This window comes from Adiantum capillus-veneris, chromosome 24 (genome assembly GCF_014529385.1).
Source record: "Adiantum capillus-veneris isolate H3 chromosome 24, ASM1452938v2, whole genome shotgun sequence".
NCBI lineage: Eukaryota > Viridiplantae > Streptophyta > Polypodiopsida > Polypodiales > Pteridaceae > Adiantum > Adiantum capillus-veneris.
This window is the reverse complement of record NC_140954.1, coordinates 112520592-112540746: the sequence shown is the minus strand read 5'-3', so window position 1 is coordinate 112540746 and position 20155 is coordinate 112520592. Positions and strand designations below refer to the sequence as shown.

Here is a 20155-nt window from a genome sequence, read left to right as displayed (position 1 = left end):
GCTCACAACATATGCGGTCGATATATGGAGTGGTAATGTAAATTTTGCTTCATTACAAAATCAGGCGGCCATTTTCTGGATAGCATTAAAAAGAATTGTAAGAAATGTGAACATCCTTAGGTACCTACAATTGCAAAGCATTTGAGAGAAGAGCTGGCCAAAAGGGGTGGCAAGAGACAATGGATACATAGCTCTGTTATGGATGCAAGTCAAGAGCACTCAGAGCCAAATATTAACTCTGTTGATCCTGTGGTGACACCAACTAACTCTGCAAAACAACTTGCAAAGGGAGAGGAAATATCAAGAAGTGTCCTTTTAAGCATCACAATGAAGGTTGATTACGGTAAAATGCGTCAAAAATCATTGCATCAAAGCTTTCGAATGCAATATCTAGAAGAAGCACAAACGACACTCGCCAAAGAGATTTTTTTCACTGGAAGTGCTCTAGTCATGGTAGACATCAATCATTGGAAGTCCGCCTGGAAGAAAATTGGTGAGTTTGGCCAAGGATTTTCAGCCCCTTCGTATCACACGATACAAAATGATCTCTTGGACAAATGTTACATCAAACTCAAAGAGCGTGTTTCCAAAATATTACTTGGGAATATTTCACTTTCAGGATGCACAATTGTGAGGGATGGTTGGTCTAATGTTCAAAGAAAGCCATTGGTCAATGTAATGCTGGTTTGTCCAAGGGGAGAAACATTCATAAAGGTGATTGATAGTTTTGGTACAATTAAAAGTGGCAAATATATTTTGAGATCTTGATCAATGTAGTTAAAGAAATCGGTGTTGAATATGTCGTTCAAGTAGTCATGGACAATGCAAAGAACTGTAAGAATGCTAGCAAATTAATAAAAAAGTGCTTTCCACACATTTTCACCAATGGTTGTAATACGCACAACTTAAACTTATGCTAAAGGATTGGTACGCTAGTGAAGAAACCACATGGTTTGCCAAAATAATTGACACAATGCGACAAGTTGTGAAATTCATCTTGAAATGACAAAGAGTGCTCAATTTGTATAGAACGTGCATGTCACTGATGTTGAAATTTCTTGTTCAAACTCGATTTTGCACGAAATTTTATACATTGGAATCACTTCTCCGTAATCACTTCTACTCCAATGTTCAAGACCAAATTGATTGTATCAAAGAAATGAGAAAATTTTTACTAAAAGAATCTCCTTTTGCGAACGATTTTTAACATTCAATGGAAAAAGATCAACCTACATGGAAGTGGTGGATGATAAAGTGTGGAGAGCATTACTCGACCTTACGTCCCCTTGCAATGAAAGTACTAGCACAATGTGCAACAAACTCAAGTTCAAAGAGAAACTAGAGTATGTACAAGTATGTTCATATCACTATTCACAACAGATTATTAGCAGACAGAGAAGAAAAATTAGTGTATATTTTGCAACAGAAAGATATTGCATCACATCCGAAGTGCTGGCTACAAGGAGGAAATTCCAGTCTGGGTGTATGATTGTCAAAACGAAGACGAAGAAGATTTCAATGTTGGTGTATCTCAATGCACGATAGACAAAATAAAAGAGAATCTGATAATAGATGTGGAAGTTGAATTATATGATTTTCAAAATGAAAACGAAGAAGAGTTCAATGTCGGTGTATCTCAATGCAATGTCGGTGTATCTCAATGCACTATAGACAAAATAGAAGAGAATCCGATAGTAGATGTGGAAGTTGAATTAAAAGAAGACCCACAACACTCAGACTCAGAACAAGATAACAACTTCACAAATTCAATATAGCTTGAGAGTAGAATGAAGATTGTGTCAAAAACCATTATGAAAGAGCTTATATTCAACGTGTTTTGATCATATACAATGCTTCATAGTAGCGCTTATACATAATCTCTCGATCTCAATTGTTATGCGCAAAACCTTCATCTTTGTCACTAAATAGATTTCTAATTGTGCTAGGGGTGTCTTGGTAGACTTACTTGAATTTATACTCATTTGCCATGCCAAACATATAATATATTCCTTGTGAAATATCTTGTGAACAGATTGCGCATCGCTTACTATTTTGCATTAAACAAATTAAACGTCATGTCCCAATCAATGATGCCGATGCGGGGTTTATGTGCACGAGTAAAGCCTAACATTATGTGAAAGGGTACAGGTCGCTATGCACTATACTAGCTGAGTGAGCAGCAGCAACACCATCAATTAAAGAGTGTAAGATTGTTGGCATCTGCTCAATCACTGCTTTGAGTCCATGTAGTTTCTATCTCTAGTAAGTATTGATTTGTTGATGGCAGAGACCTTGAGCCATATTGTAGCTTGTGCATGTAGCGTTTGAACGCTCTGTGGGTGAATGGCAGGCGGCACATCATGTCCCCCAAGGTGCCTCCATTGTAGCATGGAAATATTGTGATCTAGGGAGCCTCAGTGGTAGAGCCAATGCATTTTACAATGGAGCGGTGAAGTGTTTGCATTCCTTGCTCTGTCTAAAAGCTATTAAATTTTGTCTCACTCCCTTCCTTGTAGAATTTTTCTACATATGTAATGTGCTCTGGAAAGAAAGAAATGCCTTTAATGGTGTATATTATGCATACACCAAAAGCGCCTGCTCCAACCCTTGCACCTTCCATCACTACCTCATGGGTAATGCCGATCAGATCAGCACACTTGGCATTTAATGATGTGTGTATGATTTGTGCCGGTGTCGCTGGCATCTAATCGACCACCCATAGCCGCTTGTGCATCTTGGGCCACCTTCAATCTCTTGGGTAAGGAAGCTTAGTCTTGAGCTTTCACCCGCTTCATCTTGACCTCTTTTGCTCCTCCCATAGTTTGTCACACAACTCTACTTTCGTCATATTGCAGGTGGGACGGAGATCTTCTTTTAAGTCTCTGTAGGTAGACTTTCATATTGCCCAACACTGTCCTGACCTTGTGGTGGGGGTCAGATTCTTGGATTCCTGTACTCTTACACTAGTTCAGGCAAACCATAACCGTGACTTGAAGACTTCAAAAAAATATGCACGATTATATTGATACAAATTAAAAACCATTTTCACTTTAACATGCTATGTTTACTCGTGTAAAATACAAAAAAAACAAGTAACTCTTAAGAAAACCATCCAGATCAGACAATACACGTTAAAAACCTAAAACATTTCAGCTTATTTTGTGATAAACCATAAGACATGAGTTCATATTTTGCATGTTGCACTCTCACACTAGTTCAAACAAACCATATCTGTGACTTAAAGACTTCAAAAAATTGTGTAAGATTATATTCATTCAAGTTATCATCAATTTCACTTTAAAATGCTATGTTTAATTGTGCAAATTGCAATAAAAACAAGTAACTCTTAACAAAATCATCCAGAATCAATGGGACAGGTTAAAAATCCAAAACGTTTCAAAGTATTCTGATAGAACATAAAACATGACTTTATATTTTGCACGTTATCACTTCAAAAAAATTTGATTCAATAGAAGACAGGTGCATTGTGATGTACATATTTCCAATCTCATTTTAGCTCATTTCAAAACATTGATAGTATACAAACAACTCATAAATTGTAAAGAACGTCTTTCTCTTTACAAAGATTAAAATGAATGTCTTACATGCAAAATGTGTACATATACTTTTTTTATATTGAAAGTATATTAGCTATTTGTAGACATAGAGAAATAACATACTGTGAATATTACTTATGTAAATGTATCATTTAAAATAAAAACGATAATTGATGAATAAAACATTCTTTTGAATATGATTAGATAGTATATATTTTCACAAAAACACTTAAAAACAACAAATTCAGACAATTCAAACATTTGTATATGAAATACTCTTCACGGCCATGTTACCAACCAAGTATTTTCATATACTTAATTCTACTTTAAAAAATAAACTGCACATGCACATACAAACTATATGGTGTTTGTACGGCCGGGTTAACGACTTGAACGCTACGTTTATGCAAAAAAAAATGCTTCTAACAAATGACACTCAATTAGCCACGTTACTGATCGAGTGCCACCTGAATCTAAAGAGCAATAATGGCTTGCATACGATTATCATATAGCTGCGTTACCGACCGATGTCCATATGTTCTTTTGGAAAGGGGAAGGGAACTTGACTCACCATAAGGATACTAGAATTGTCACTTTACCGATGTAGTATCTAGAAAGTGAGTCAATACTTACCACAAGGACACCATATTTCCCGTGTCATCAAGGTGATACCCTCATGGTAAGCACTATTATGGAGAATAGCTTACGCACACACTCACATTGTGTGGTAAGGTACCTTATGGCTACCGTGCAATACAACAAAAGGCATGCGACCACACAACAACAACAACACACACACACACACACAATACCTAGGTCGTGTGGTCGGGTACTCCGTTGTTATCGTGCACTACGATGCAGAGCACGCTCCCATACAACCCCCTCTCTCCTCTCGACGTACCTCTACCTCTCTCTCTCTCTCTCTCTCTCTCTCTCTCTCTCTCTCTCTCTCTCTCAGTGGCTCAAGAAATAACACCAACGGGCCCAATCGGGGCCCTATATATATTTAGTTGCGGGCCCGTAGGGAAAATTGTTTTGCTCAACGGGCTTTTTGTGTGTTTACAAGTTTCTCTCAACTAGCTTGTTTTTTATCATGTTCAGTGTGATTATGTAAATATACTAATAAGACCTTGTGATTACACAAAAGTTTAGGTAATTATATTAAATCCCTGTATCAAACTCATAGGTCAAATATGACCTATGGGACCAAAATTACATGTGATGTAACATGTATGGGGAGGATAAGTGATTCTCACTGCTCCAAACTTGTGGTGATGAGTGTCGCAGTGGATAGCCCACACTCTAGCTAGGAGAGGAAAGTGTGTAATTCCAAGTCATAGATAAAAGTGAGGAAATCAAGTTTGGATGTGACCAAAAGTTGATCACTAAGTGTGTGGTACTCAAACTCTCAAGATTGCAGCGAGTATAATGTGCACAATAAATTTGACCTTCTCGATTGCCCCAAGTGGAAGCTAACCCAAATGGCTGCGATAGTGCATACCGTTGACAAATTGATAGGATGAATCATATAAGGATGAGTATGGTTTCCTCTTTCAACAAAGAACATGGTTTTGTAATTGAGGGCAATATGGTCGGTGTAATGTATAAAGCATGGTCTATTGAGGCCTATTACGGTCTATGCTTGTCCTTTTGCGAATTTGTCATTCTTTTTAGTCCAATCACTCAAAACAACTTTGACATAAGAGACCCAATCATTTTAGTCTATTAGTTAACATTCTTTACATCTCCATCTTTATCCACACGCTTGACCCAATTAGTGCTCCAATCACAAGGCATGCCATGCTCAAGTGCAATGTTGAACATATCACACATCCAATCATGTGTAGATCTCCCATCCATTTAATCCTTTTTGATTCGACACCTTCAAGATCTCCTACTTTGAAGTGACCAACTTTTCAAGGCCACTAAACATATCGTCAATAGTAAAAAAAAGAGAGAGCATACATGGGAGTGAACCATAAAATGCTATTTTAAAGCATTTGGCTACTCGTATAGCTATTTACAACGTGTGTGCATATCCATAAGACTCAATTTACCAAAAACCTCAACCCGCTTGTTCTTCTAGTTTCTCTAAAATGTGTGTGCCTTTTCTTGGATTTGAAAAAAATGATGCTAGATGTATTTTCTTCTTTTGAATCAATGCCTTGTATGCATGCAAATGACTTTGATAGTTGTCTTTGTCCATAGTTGCATCTATATTTATCAAGGACTTTCGAGCATATTGACATTCTTTTTTAAACCATCTTTTGCGTGATTTACATTTTTTGATACCATGGACATGCTTTATGGAAAAGCATTCTTACCTACAAGAGAAAATATATTTCTTGAAAGCTTCCCATTTAGTTTCCAATGGTGCGTCATATTAAAGCTTCAACAATTTCAATATACTTGTTTGAAATCCATACAAAGAGATAACTTCTCTTTCCTTTGTTTGAGATTAGCATACTTGTTTGTTTCTCCACATGTAAGGTCAATATATAAGGTTCATGATTTTATTCGGAGATCTATTGGCCAAGCGAAAGACTCTTCATGTGATACATGATGGCTTTTGAGAGTAGCATATAGTCAATCACACTACTTCCATTGTGTTTTCTATATGTAAATCCATTGGTCCCACTCCATAAATCTATAGCATTGGTAATGAGAATACCCGTGCTATTCCATATGTGTAAAAGTAACTTTCTAGAGTGATCCGACTCTTTCTCATCCATTCAAGTACGATCATACAAATGAAATTCATCCAAATCCCTTGAAATGTATGGCATATCAAATTGTTGAGTGTCGTGTCGTAATTTTCTTGTGCGAGCATTTATATTGCCAAAGACATAACATTATCTTTGTTTTTACAATAAGAAATATCCTCCTCTACATCAACAAATTATCGGTCTCTATCCATGCAAGCATAGAAGGGAAAATCATAATGAAGAATATAGCAATTGGCTATAAAAATGATGGGTAATCTTTTTGGTGTCATAACTTACAGTCATGCATAATGTTTGTGCTTGTCATCTTTCACAATTGATACAAAATCTTCCCATGTTTTTTTAATCATACATGCTACCCCTCCTTGCCTTCTTCATTGCTTGAGATTCTTTGACCACATCAATGAATTTACATTGTAATCCTCCAATTCATTAATCCTTTGTGTATCATGTTCCAAAGTTTCAACAAGAAGTACATCATCGACTTTTCAAATTAATTCATCTATGCTAATTTTTGCATTTCATGGGTATCCATTGAAATTCCAAAAGCATACTTTCAATTGTAACTTGGCCTCAAAGGTCGTGTGTTCCTATTTTTTCAAAGGACTTGCCTCCTCCTTGGGCATGTTTGCTTCATGAAAGATCTCCTTGTTTTTCTTATTCCTACTGTCATATGCCTTGCGACGCAAATTTTGTTTCTTAATAGTGAAATCTTCACATATAAAACATTTTTTGTCTCTCAAATAAATCCAACTATTATCAAGGATAATCTTTTGTCATCCGGCATGGTATGTACAATTGGCCATTCTATCGAGCAAGGAGCCCCTTGCTTATCCACTTTATGTGCTCCATAAATCATAAAACCTGACATGTCAAAGTGGGTTTTGAAGAAATCTTTCATAACAATGGCAAGAGAAAGAGGTGTCTCTAACGTCTCTTCACGAAATTTACTCATAACAATGCTCTTGGAACGTGACCCCCGTTCCTTCAACTCCTCTACATCCACATTCACAACATTTTTTATTTGGGCCATAGCTTTTATGAGAGAGGAATTATGAACCACATTGCTACCACATCCATCAGTACAAGATTTGTTTGTGTATACATTTTTTATGTCCATACATCACGGCACTCATGGTGTCAAATTTCTCCTCTTTCAATACATGGTCACACTCCATTTTGCTCATGCTCTTCTTCAAAGCATTTGCGTCTATAAAAAATCATTTGCATTCTTTGACTTCCTCTCTTCAAGTTGTATTAAACATGTTGTTTGCATCTCAAGTATCATCTTGAGATGCTCATTCTCAAACACAAGAATCCTTAGCATGAAATTCTCTATTGCAAGTGCCTGTAGGTCTTCCCCTGGCTTGTTTACAGTCTCTTGTAAAGGCAAGTACGATATAATCATGGTTTTGGATGTCATTGGTGGAGCGGTTGTGTTCATATCTTCATATTTAGGAGATTTTGAATCAATTTCTACAATGATTATGGACCTTGTTGAAGAACAAGGACCCTTATGGAGTGTCGAAATACATTGTCTGTAAAATAAAAGATGAGAGTCAACTTCTCCGGACCTGTTCAGAGAGAATGCGAGAGAGAGAGAGAGAGAGAGAGAGAGAGAGAGAGTGAAAAAGAGATAAAGAGACAAAGGGGGAGAGAGAGCAAGAGAGGTATGTAGTGGGCAAAGGACATGGAAGAGAGGAGAGGTATGTAGCGGGCAAAGGACATGGAAGAGAGATTGAAGGGTCTATGACAGGATAGTGAATAAGTTGAAGGGGGGATATGGTGATACATAGTGATAATTTATGAGTGGAGCTTCTCAAAAATCGATAATAGGTGAGCATAATGAGAAAAGTGTGATATTTTTGTAACTCACTCTATCTACAATAGAAATTATAGTTGTACAACCACCATAAATTCTAATCAACAACCCAATTTACTTCATGGGAAAAGAGGTTTTGTGATCTAAAAAATAAATTCCTTAGCCTTGATTTCACCCAGAGAATTTGCTATTTTCATTGAAATGCAGCACTACATCTACTTTGGAAGCCCACCACAACCAAACAATGAGGAATATATTGCTTTTTTTCCCTTGAAAAGTTGTTTTTAAGCTTTAGGCTCAGGTAAGGATTCTATAAGTTGACAACCCATAAGAGTATTGAGTTTTTTTCCAACATACTTTTATGTCTTGCTAGGTTACCAACTTGGTGTTAAGCTAATAAGATGTGCTTTCAATACTTAAAATTCTGTTAGAAAGGTTGTTAGTAGACAGCCATGAATTAACGCAAGTCATTGCCTCCTTTGGTAATTTGGCCCATGGGAGAGTGTCACAGAACCCAAGAAACAGCAAAGCATTCAAAGAATGTGCAAAAGGGACACCAAGTCTAAGAACCTCGTGATCGTATACCAAGAAAACTTTCATCTGGTTCACTGTTTTGGAAAGTGTATCTAAGCTTACAATCATGCTGCTTGAGGATTCAATAATGTCGGTTAATAGCAAACTTAAAAGAAAATTTCCACCTAAAAGCTTGGAAATGTAGTGCAAAAATAGTAAAAATAGATCAAATTTCTAAAGCTTCCTCTTTGAAAAAGCCTAGAAAGGATTTTTGTATGGCTGGCAAAATGATTTGGCCCAGACACTGATCTAATTGTGATTTAGTTTCTAGGCAACTTACCAAAAGTTTGCTCTAATCATTAATGCACTTTCGAGTGATATTTAATTTTTTGATCCTCCAGAATTGACTGCTGTGTGAGCATATCCATTGATGTTAGACCTTGAATGCATACAGTTGCACCATTTAAAGTGTTCCTTATCATGTTCTTTAGCATGACATTTGAGTGGCTATGCTTAATTTCTGAGTATGCTGTTGAGCCTGACCTCACAAGGCTAATCAAACTCAAAGCATGCAAAAAATGGAGGGATGTTTATTTTTTGAACTTGTAATGTTTAATATCTTATCATCAATCAAAGAGTTGTGCCCAGGGTTCTGATATTGACAACTGGCCATTATTGCTGACATCTGACAGGGAAATTTGTCAGCTTCCCTTTATGTGTGAAAGTTATATATTCATCAACACTGGGGGAGCAAGCGTGGCACCCCTAATGTTTACAAGGACTAAGCAAAGCCTGGATGGCTTGCCTTCTGTCTATGATACATCAATTACTTCCTCATCCAAAAACAGTGCATATGGGGCAAATGCACTTTCGCGCCGATCAACCCTTCCTCAACTCGTAGTCCTCCATTTATCCAAGCCATGGTCACCAGCACACTTTCGCGCTGACAAGTCGTAATCCTTCATTTATCCAAGCCATGGTCACCCGTCAAGCAGGGTGAAACCTTGAAACTCCTGAAACGTTTCAGGCGGTGCTGAAAAATCAAACCTGGGCTGCAACACCCCTTATTGAGCCGTTTCAAGCAATAAATTTCTTTTGATTTCTGTACACTGACATCTCGGCCCGACATTTCTTGTCCTCGTTCCTACAGGGTGAAATGTTCGTACCGAAACTCCACGCTTCGTAATGAAACATTTCAGGCCTGAAACATTTCTCACTGACACTAGATTCCAAGCTCATCATGGCGCTTGCCATGATCTTATCCACACTACATTTCTTGAAATGACTTTGATCTTCAATAATCTGCCATTGTCAGTCCAGGAGCTCTAGCCTGGCTCGTTTGATGCTCTATTCTTCAGACTCATGGCCTCAATCAATTCTGCATCCGCATGCATGCCAGCCGCAGCATACATGTTTGCCATAAGGACATAAGCTGGCCCATCACCTTTTTCTACTCGTATTGCTTGCTCAAAGGCCCACCTTCCCAAGGTCACATTCCCCCATTTTGCACAGGCACCCAACAAGGCACGCCAAACTGCCGAATCATCAAAAGGAGGCATCTCCTCCACTACTTTAACAGCCTTCTCAAGGTGCCCTGCACGACCAAAAAGATCCACCAAGCAGCTATAGTGCTCTACATCTGGCATCACGCCGTACTTCTGTTGCATATTCATAAAGTATCCATGTCCATCCTCAACAAGACCAAGGTGGCTACATGCAGCAAGTACGCAAGAAAGAGTCACTCCATCTGGAGAGAGGCCTTCCTGTAGCATGTGCTCAAAACAGATGAGTGCCTCACCCCCTCGTCCCTCTTTGGTATATCCTGCAATTAATGCATTCCAAGCCACCGTGCTCTGACAAGGAAGGTTCTCAAGTGCTTCTCGTGCCTTACCAAGATCGCCCCCCTTTACATACATGTCCACAAGAGCAGTACCAAGCACAGCATTCTTTTCTAGAAACCCCTGTGTTGCAATCTCTTCATGAATTTGCTCCCCTTTGTCAATGGCTGCTAGGCTGCCACACGCTTTCAAGATGGAAGCAAACGTTGTTGCATCTGGACAGAGTCCTTCACGGTGCATTTGTTCAAGAGAATGCAGTGCTTGCTCACCTTGTCCCTCTTGGGCATAGCCTATAATAAGGGAATTCCAAGCAACAATGTCACGAGAGGGAAGCCCCTGAAGCACGTGTGCTGCTTTTGTAAGATCACCACACTGCACATACATGGCTACCAGAGCAGTGTCAAGCACAATATCAATTCCGATCAACCCCTGCCTGACAACCTGCTCATGAATCTGTGCTCCCCTGTCTAAAGCTTGCAAGATACCACAAGCTTTTACGATCAAAGAGAACGTCACTGCATCTGGAGAGAAGCCCTCATCCTCCATACCTTTGAAACAGTCAAGCGCCTCCTTGCCGTGGCCTTGCTCCAAATAGCCTCCAATAAGAGCATTCCATGAGATGATATCCTTGCAAGGAAGCTCATCATGCACCCGTTGTGCCTTGGCAAGAGCACCGCATTTTGCATACATATCCATCAAAGCAGTGCACAGTACAACATTATCCCCCAACAACCCACGTCTCACAATCATGTCATGGATTTGAGCCCCTCTCTCAAGAGCTCTCGTGGCAGCACATACTTTCAAGATGCATGCAAATGTAATAGAATCCGGCGAAACATCTTCCCGTTGCATCTCTTCATAACAATCTAGTGCCTTCTCACTCTGACCATGTTGTATGTAGGCTGTTATAAGGGAGTTCCAAGAAGTGACATTCCGCACGGGAAGCTTCTCAAACACTTGTTGTGCCTTTGAGAGTGCACCACACTTAGCATACATATCCACCAACGCAGTGCCAAGAGCAATATTTCTTTTCAAAAGCCCCTTTCTAGCAATCTCATCATGAATTTCTTTACCCTTGTCAATTGCTCCTAGAGTGCCACATGCTTTCAAGATGCTAACTAAGATCATTGCATCTGGAGAAAGCCCCTCATGCTCCATTTGGTGGAGACAATTCAATGCTTGCTTGGCTTGGCCATGTTCGATGTAGCTTGATATTAGTGCACTCCAACTAATTACATCACGAAAAGAGATTTTTTCCAGCACCTGTTGTGCCTTTTCAAGAGAACCACACTTAGCATACATATATACAAGAGCATTTCCTAACACAATATCATTGGCCAACAAGTCTTGTTTAACAACCTCTTCATGAATTTTCTCACCCTTTTCCTTGGCACCCAAGGTACCACATGCTTTTAAAATGCAAGCAAAGGTCATTGCATCTGGGCAAATCCCTTCATGTTGTAATCGATCAAAGCACCCAAGGGCTTGCTCAGCTTGACCCTGTTGCACATACCCGGTGATAAGAGAATTCCAGCAAACCACATCTCGGAAAGGAAGCCCTTCAAGTACAAGACGTGCATTCGAAAGAGCACCACATTTTGCGTACATATCAATCAAAGCAGTGCCAAGCACAACATCATTTCCAAGCAACCCTTGCCTTGCAATTTCACTGTGAATTTGTTTCCCCTTGCCGTACACCTTCAGGGTACCACACGCTTTCAAGATACATGCAAAGGTCACTGCATCTGGAAGAAGCCCCTTCTGCTGCATTTGATCGAACAAATACAAGGCGTGTTCACTCTGCCCTTGCCGTACATATCCTGTAATGAGTGAAGTCCAGCATAATACATCTCTGCAGTTATGTATGTCGAAAAGCTCGTTTGCTTTTGCAAGAGCACCACATCTTGCATACATGGAGACTAGCGCATCGGAACAGTGATCAAGAAGCCGATTTTGCAAGATAGCATTATGTACTAGAGTGCCTTCATGCAGGTCTCTCCGTTTGGCACAAGAATGCAACAAACCCACAAACTGGGCCACTTGTTGATTCGGGCCATGCACCTGTGAAGGGAGATGGCTGTTCTCAGACATAGCAAGTCCTCTTCGTGTGGGCTCATTATCAGCCCAAGAAACAATGGCGGGCAGGTCATCAATCTCAGGGTTGTGCTTAACCGTGCCGTTGTGGGCACTATGAAAACGCTTCAACCTGTTGCTGTTGTTGTTTAAGGGCTCCCTTCGATGCTTCTCCTCTGAGCATCTTAAACAGATATAACTGGAGATTGCACCGGCCATCAAGAGAAAGGAAAGGGGCTGTGTGCCACCATCTCTCTAAAAGGCAGCGTTCGGAGAGTATCTGCTGGCTTCAGTTGAAGGTCCGCTTTATTCACGCGACCCGCCTCCGGCGGGTCTCGTTCGCTCTTACCAACATGGCAATATACCCTTTCTTTCTCCTCTTTTTTTTTTTTTTTTTTTTTTTTGGGGGGGGGGGGGGGGGGGCTCACATGAGTGAGTATGTGCATGTGTACATACATAAGTGTGTCTATGTGTGTGTGTGTGTGTGGGGAGCCCATACCAAGTGCCCATAGACTCAGAATCATGCCCTACTGCCAATCACCATGGTCTACTGCATCATAATAAAATCAACAAAAAAGAGCACTGTTCTACTAATTTGTGGTCCATGTGCATGCGCATGCGCGCGCACACACACACACACACAGAGAGGGAGAGAGATCACTACACTCTATCAAAAACAAAATCTGTTGGATGCTTGGTCCATGAAGGTGGGAGAGAGAGAGGGAGAGAGAGATTGGAATTACTGTATTACAACGTTAAAGATGTTGACTTGAATTGACACAATAACGTGCACTACGATCTGTGCTCGGAGACAGGTATCGGCCATATTTCACACCCAAAATTGTCTACGTTCTCTCTTCCTGATGACCACGTGACATGCGATGCCTTTTCGCCTCCGGCCTCCCACTCACCTACTTTTCCATTTTCTCTAGTTGTAGCCATGTGGCCTTGCAGCGAGATGCTCACATAAGCTGAGTGCACTAAGGCGAGAAGTAGGGCAGGGAAGAAGTAACTGGAAAAGGAATGAAGCCAAACACGGGTGGATGGTGCAAGCAGCACACAATTGTGCTAATAGGCAAAAGCTTTGCAAATAGTGGTGATTCTTTAGCTCTTGCTGTTGGGATTGCTTAGCTAAGGCGTGCATGTAGCTCAATGCTCACATTACTCCATAGTTTTGTCGGAGAACGTTGCTCTCAACAACTTATAACTTCCTCTTCACGTTGGTTCGACTACACGGGCCTCTTCATCTTCCACCCAGAGTCTCTTTTGAGACTTTTGTGACCCGATCTCCCAATCGACCAATCTCATGCGAGATAGCTCCATCCTCCACATGGAGTGCCTCAATCCGCTTCTACATAATAGAGTAAATAGATGGTAGAAGCTGCTCCTAGGACAGAAATAAAGTCTACACGCTAACATTCATCAAAATGGATCAAAAAGAGACGTCATGAAAATACTTAGCTTTGGCCGTAGAAATGTATGCATATCATGAGAGAGAGAGAGAGAGAGAGAGAGAGAGAGAGAGAGAGAGAGAGAGAGAGAGGGTCATAATTAGCACAAGCTCATTTTCGCTGGCTACAATCAAAATGTGTTGGAGCCCCCAACCTGATCGTTAAAGCCTTTGTTGTGGCCCGCACCATTGCAAACTTTGGCTTCTGAGTGCATACTTGGCATGATGCCCACCATCCATAAAGCTTTGCCTCAAGCTTCCCTCCATAAATAAGGCAATGAAATGTAACATTTAATGGTCTAGTAACTTGTGTGTAGCGGAAAATAGCATGAACATAGTGAGCATTTCATTAGAATAACTTCCTAATGAGAATAACAAGAGTGCTTGGGTGGAGAGAGCAACAAAAAGCATAACACCTAGTTAGATAGCATGAACAATACTTCAAAAGAGAGAGAAATTAAGCAATTGACAATAGTTGAGGACCGGATTTGCATGGAGCCGGTCCCCCCTCCAAAAGGCTTTGTATTATGGTTTCTCCCATCAAGAGAGACATTTAACAATACAATTTCTTGTGTTCCTTCAATACTAGCTAGTGCAATGAAGATGGGAACTTCATGCACTACACAAAACACTTATCAAACACAACATCAATTCCCTCACGGTCTCAGACCCACGACCTCACACACCTTCGAAGATGGTGAGAGCTAGCGGGGTATGAGAGTAGATTGAGAGGAAGAAGGAGTATTCTTATGAGAAAGATGTAAATCTCCTCACATAATCACTCATATTAGCATAGCTTAGCTTAGTAATTAGCATGGTAGAGGAGATGGGCATGCATTGAAGCTTGGCTCTTGGTTGGATTTTCATCACAAAGCCAAGAGTTGTTGGTGTAGGCCTTCCTTCTCACAAGCTTGGAGTAGGTGATAAGCTTTCCATTAAAGCTTGAGAAGGAGAGAGAGTCTTCTTTACTTCACACATGAGCTAGTGTGAGTGTGTAGGTGATAATGCCTTTGAAAAATCAGCCCCCTCTCTCTCTTGGTCGACCCCTCTTGCTATTTTCTCTTGCTAGCATCCTATTGGACCTCCCCAGGCTTAGCCAATGGTAATTAAGCAGCATAAGTGATAACCTTCTGACATGTGTCCCCCTTTCCCCTTTTGTGAGAGCTTTAGGTAATTATTTAATTCAACTAAACTCTCATTGGACCCCTTTGCCTCCTGGCCAATAGGAATCAAGCAAGCCATTGGGCTGCTGAATGCTCATTGGTCCCCTTGGGAGACTGTCCAATAGTCTTCTAGAGAGCTTAATTCTAATTGGTTCTTTTATTAAGTGTTTTTAAATTGATTAAACTAGATTTACTCTAGCCTAATTCTCATTGGTCCACCTCCAAGGCCATCCAATAGGAATTGGGTACACCTTGTGGGCATCTAGGCTAGGGAGCTGACATGTGTCCCTCATTCCCTTTGTGTAAAGGGAGCTTGTGCGTATGTGTGTGAGTTCCTCTCTCATCCCCTACTTGCAAGGCTCGCCCCCTCCTATGTAGGGATTGCCAAAGACTTTTGGGACACACACAAAGCATCCAATTAACCCAATGTTTGACCTTTGGACACAACCATTTTGGAACCTTAGCATTTTGGAAGTCTTAATGGGCTAAACCTTAGGGTCTTTTAAGCCCATTGTTGCACATGGCTCTTTGACAGATGGCCCCCCCTTTGGAACCCTATTTTCCCTCCTTTGGATCCCTACTGTGGCCGGTCTGCTAGCTTAACCAATATTCTAGCTTTTTCTCCCGTGGCACTTCCCCCATATTAAATGATCAGTTTAACATGAGAAAATCATTTAGGAGAATTAGATATTGATTATTATGACATTACCTCTCTCTTGAAATCATAGTTGTCCTCTACTATGGGGTAGAGAAGATAAAGCTATTTCATTAGTCCTTTTCTTAGCGGGTAGAGGATCCCTATGTTACCCTACGACATCATTCCACAATGGATGACCAGTCCATTTGGCGCTTGAGAGCCTGAGGCTGTCGCAAGCATGTCTGCACATTAGTCCTATCATCTTCCATAGTAGAGTGACAAGCTCTACTTGGTGTTCGGGAGACGTCGTCTCCGTAAACTTGATCTAAGCATGCATACTACTTCATTTTTGTGCACAGTAAAGAAAGAGAGTCTTATAAGACAAAAAATTTGTTCATTTTTTACATTTGTACATTTGCTTACACTTGGGAAGCATTGTAAGCATTAACAAGGTTTAGGTTATCCTTTAACTGTATGCCTTGCATCCATCTAGCATCTCAAAAGGATAATTCTTAAACTTAATAAGATATCATCGGATAGTCTTACCGCCTCTTAGTACCTTGTCTTCATGTCGGAGAATGGACTCGGGTTGCAGCACCTCTTCTTGGTCCTCGATCTCCAGCGGGTCTTCAATAGTTGGTTCTTGAGGTGGCTCTCCTTTGTAAGGCTTTAATAGGCTCACAGGGAAAGCATTGTGTATGAACCAATGATTAGGCAACTTGAGTTGATAGGCCATCTCATTGATTGGCCTAAGAATCTAGAAGGGACCGTAGTACCTTTTTGCTAACTTAGCATAGTACTTTTGGTGTCCCGTAGGATTCTTGTTCGTCGTGTGTCTTAATCGAGCCTTTGGAAATTTGAGTAAGGCCCAATCATTTTCTTTAAAGGCTTGGGCTCTTCTGTGCTTGTCAGTAGTAGCCTTTTGCCTTTGTTGTGAGATAGAGATAGCATCCTTAATCTTTTGGAAAGATTCTTGTAGGTCTCGACTATACTCATCTGCAACGAAGATCTTCTCGTGTACCTTAAGTAGCAAGGGACTTTTTGATCTTCCCTCAATTACCTCAAAAGGTGCTTTTCTCGTAGAAGTATGTACAATGTTATTGTAGGCATACTCCACTAAGGGTAGGTACTTCTCCCATTGGGATCTTTGATCTACTTTTGTTACATAGGCATTTAGTAGATCGAGAATTGTTAGGTTAGCTATTTTACTTTGGCCATTCGTTTGCGGGTGATAGGCCGAAGAGAAGTTAGCCTTGTTCCTAAATTCTCAAAGAGACCCTTCCAGAAATTACTGGTCATTCTAGGATCTCTATCGGACACTATGGACATTGGCAAGTCATGGTACTTGAAGATTTGATAAATGAAGAGGGTTGCCATTTTATGGGCTTTGATAGTCTTTTTGACAGGCATAAAATGAGCTTAATTGTTTAATGAACTAGTCTACTATCGTCCATATTCCCGTATTTCCATGGATAGACTTAGGCAATCCAAAGATAAAATCCATGAATATGCTCTCCCATGGTGAATTAGGGATTGGCAAAGGTTGGAGCAATCCAAATTGCTTCCCTCTATCAAACTTCGTCTTTTGGCATACCACACATTTAGAAACATACTCTTGTATGTTTGCTTTCATGGTAGGCCAATAGAAATATGTTTCAATCCCCTTTAGGGTAGACTGAATCCCTCTATGTCCTGCATAAGGAGGAGCATGAGATTCATACATTACTTTCTCATGTAGTGAGCTAGTAACACATAATCTATTGCCATAGAGAAGATAACCATCTTGTAAAGTAAATGGTTCCTTTTTCTTCCCTAATCCAAGGGCTGAAATCATATCTCTAAAATCGAGATCAATAGCATACTCATCTATCATAGAAGATAGAGTTGCTATGGAAACCGCATTCACTCTTGGCCGTCTTGAGAGTGCATCGGCTACTTGATTATGCTTGCCAGCAATGTGAGCAATATGAAAATGAAATTGCGAAAGAAAATTTGCCCACCTCATTTGTTTGTCGGAGAGCTTGGCATCATGAAGTACTTAAGACTTTGGTGATTCGTTCGCAGAATGAAAGGAGTCCCCAATAAATAGTGCTTGCATGAGTCTAAGGCATGTAGAACTACAAGGAGTTCCTTTTCATATATGCCTAGAGCTTGCTCAACAGGGTTGAGCCTTCGACTTTCATAGCCTATGGCGTGCCCTTCTTGAAGCAAAACAGCTCCAGACAATCACCACAAGCATCCCATTGGACCTCAAATGGCTTTGAGAGATCCGGTAGTGTAAGCACAGGTTGAGAGATAAGCTTTTCGAAAGCATTGTTCTCCTTGGTAGACCATGTGTACCTAACGTTTTTCTTTGTTAGGTCATGTAATGGTCCTGCTATTAGTGAGAAATTTTCTATGAAGAGTCTATAGTATGCGCACATACGTATAAAGCTTCTTAACTCATGCAGATTCCTTGGTGTAGGCCATCCTTTTATTACCTCTAACTTTGATGGATCCATTTGGACGCCATCTTGAGAGATAATGTGGCCTAAATACTGAATCTCTTGTAAAAAAAATTCACTTTCCTTTCGATTAACATAAAGTTTATTCTCTCTTAGAACTTGAAATATTACCTGGAGGTGTCGCTTGTGTTCATCTAATGAGTTAGAGTAGATGATAATATCATCAAAGAACACTCCAGTAAAGGTTCGATGAGGCATGAATAGCTTCTCCATCAAGCGGTTGAATGTGGCTGGTGCATTGGTCAAGCCAAACGGCATGACAATGTATTCGTAAAGACTAAACGTAGTGCGAAATGCAGTCTTTACAATGTCTTGGTCAACTATCCTTATTTGATGATAGCCACTTTTTAGGTCAATCCTACTGAAGTAGGTGGACCCTTGTAGCTTATCAAATAGGTCTTCTACCCGTGGAACGGGAAACCGATTTTTGATAGTGATCCTATTTAGTGCTCTATAGTCGACACACATACAATATGTGCCGTCTTTCTTTTGCACCAGTAGCACAGGAGAACAAAATGGAGATGAGCTAGGCCTAACCATGCCCTTCTCAACTAACTCATGCACTTGCCGCATAATATCCTCTTGTTGAGCTTGAGAAACTCTTTAAGGAGGTTTGTTAGGCGGTGAACTTCATGGAAGAAGTTCAATTGCATGGTCATCATTACCTTGTTTAGGACGTAGCTCACAAGGGATGTCATCAATAAAGACATCTTGAAACCCCTTGAGAAAATTGGACAACTCTAATTCCTTTTGATTGTGTATATTTGCTTTTGCTAAAACATTAGGTTCATTTTGAGAATCTTTAACAAAAATCATGTACACGAAAATAGAGCTCTTTATTGACTTGTTGAAAGCTTGTGTATGTACAATGGGTATAGTGTTACCCATTTCCTTAGCATCTATATACATATCTTTTTCCCTGTCAGTCCCAAAGACTCATATTCTCCACCTGTGGAATATGTCTCAAGTAAGAATGTTTGAAAAAAGAGCATCCTTCAAGTATAAGATGTACTTGTGCGTGGAGGTAACTGCAAACACTCTACGACAGGAGTGAGAGGGGTCCTCATTAGCCTTTCTCCACACTGGTTAAACCGAACTCCGTGAGTTCCTAGACCATGTTGCATCCCATGTGACAACATGTGCCAAATAAACCCTACAAGTGGGTCTATAACTTCATAATGTAGAAACTTAATCTGGACACTATAGCCCAAATGTCTTTGGTACTTAGATGATCTTGTCATCTCTCTGAAGAGCAAAAATGTATATGCATCCTACGTAGAAAAAAAAACAAAGAAACAAAACCAAAACAGATGCGTACCTGTAGCGGAGTGAAAAGCACCTACCCAAATTTCCCGCCGGCAAAGGCCTAGAAATACTAATTGAAAATTAGTGAAAGGCAAGTAGTATTGCACATAGAACCCTGGGTGTTGCCTTTGCAAACCCGATCCCTTGGTTAAAATCAGCATTGTCAAACCCCTTGGTTAAACGTTGCAGGAAAACTGCTCAACTAGCAGCCGATAGTATCTTAAGTCAACTCTGGAAGCTGTAATTATCCATGAGCCCTTGGGAGCTTATGGATTTCTATCCTTGGAAGTGCAAGTGTGAAGATTCCATTAATTGACCATCACACTTAATAAGTGATTTAGTAATCACAAGCTGGGTCTTACCCAAAAGTTGTACTCATATAGACACTCTTAGTGCTATAGAAGATCCATGAAAATTGGAACCTATGCACAATTGGATTTTTTTCGGACCCAAAAATCCATAATCTTGGGTTTTTGTGAGCAGCCGTGCTGTAAAAAATGATGGCTTCATCTATACACCTTGGTAGAGATAAGCCCTTACGAGTTTAAGATGTTCAAAACTCAATGTGAT

At 40.2% G+C, this 20155-nt stretch overlaps 1 protein-coding gene across 1 annotated transcript; it reads right to left on the bottom strand.

Moving 5' to 3' along the window:
• Positions 1–8968: 8968 nt before the first annotated feature.
• On the bottom strand, positions 8969–12854 carry LOC147426965 (pentatricopeptide repeat-containing protein At2g03380, mitochondrial-like). Its single transcript, XM_086499281.1, has one exon. It carries the CDS (start codon positions 12743–12745, stop codon positions 9941–9943), a length of 2805 nt encoding a protein of 934 aa, XP_086355407.1. The 5' UTR covers positions 12746–12854; the 3' UTR covers positions 8969–9940.
• Positions 12855–20155: the final 7301 nt, after the last annotated feature.

Coding starts and splice junctions, on each gene's coding strand:
- LOC147426965 (XM_086499281.1), bottom strand. CDS start 12,745: ATGGCCGGTGCAATCTCCAGTTATATCTGTTTAAGATGCTCAGAGGAG.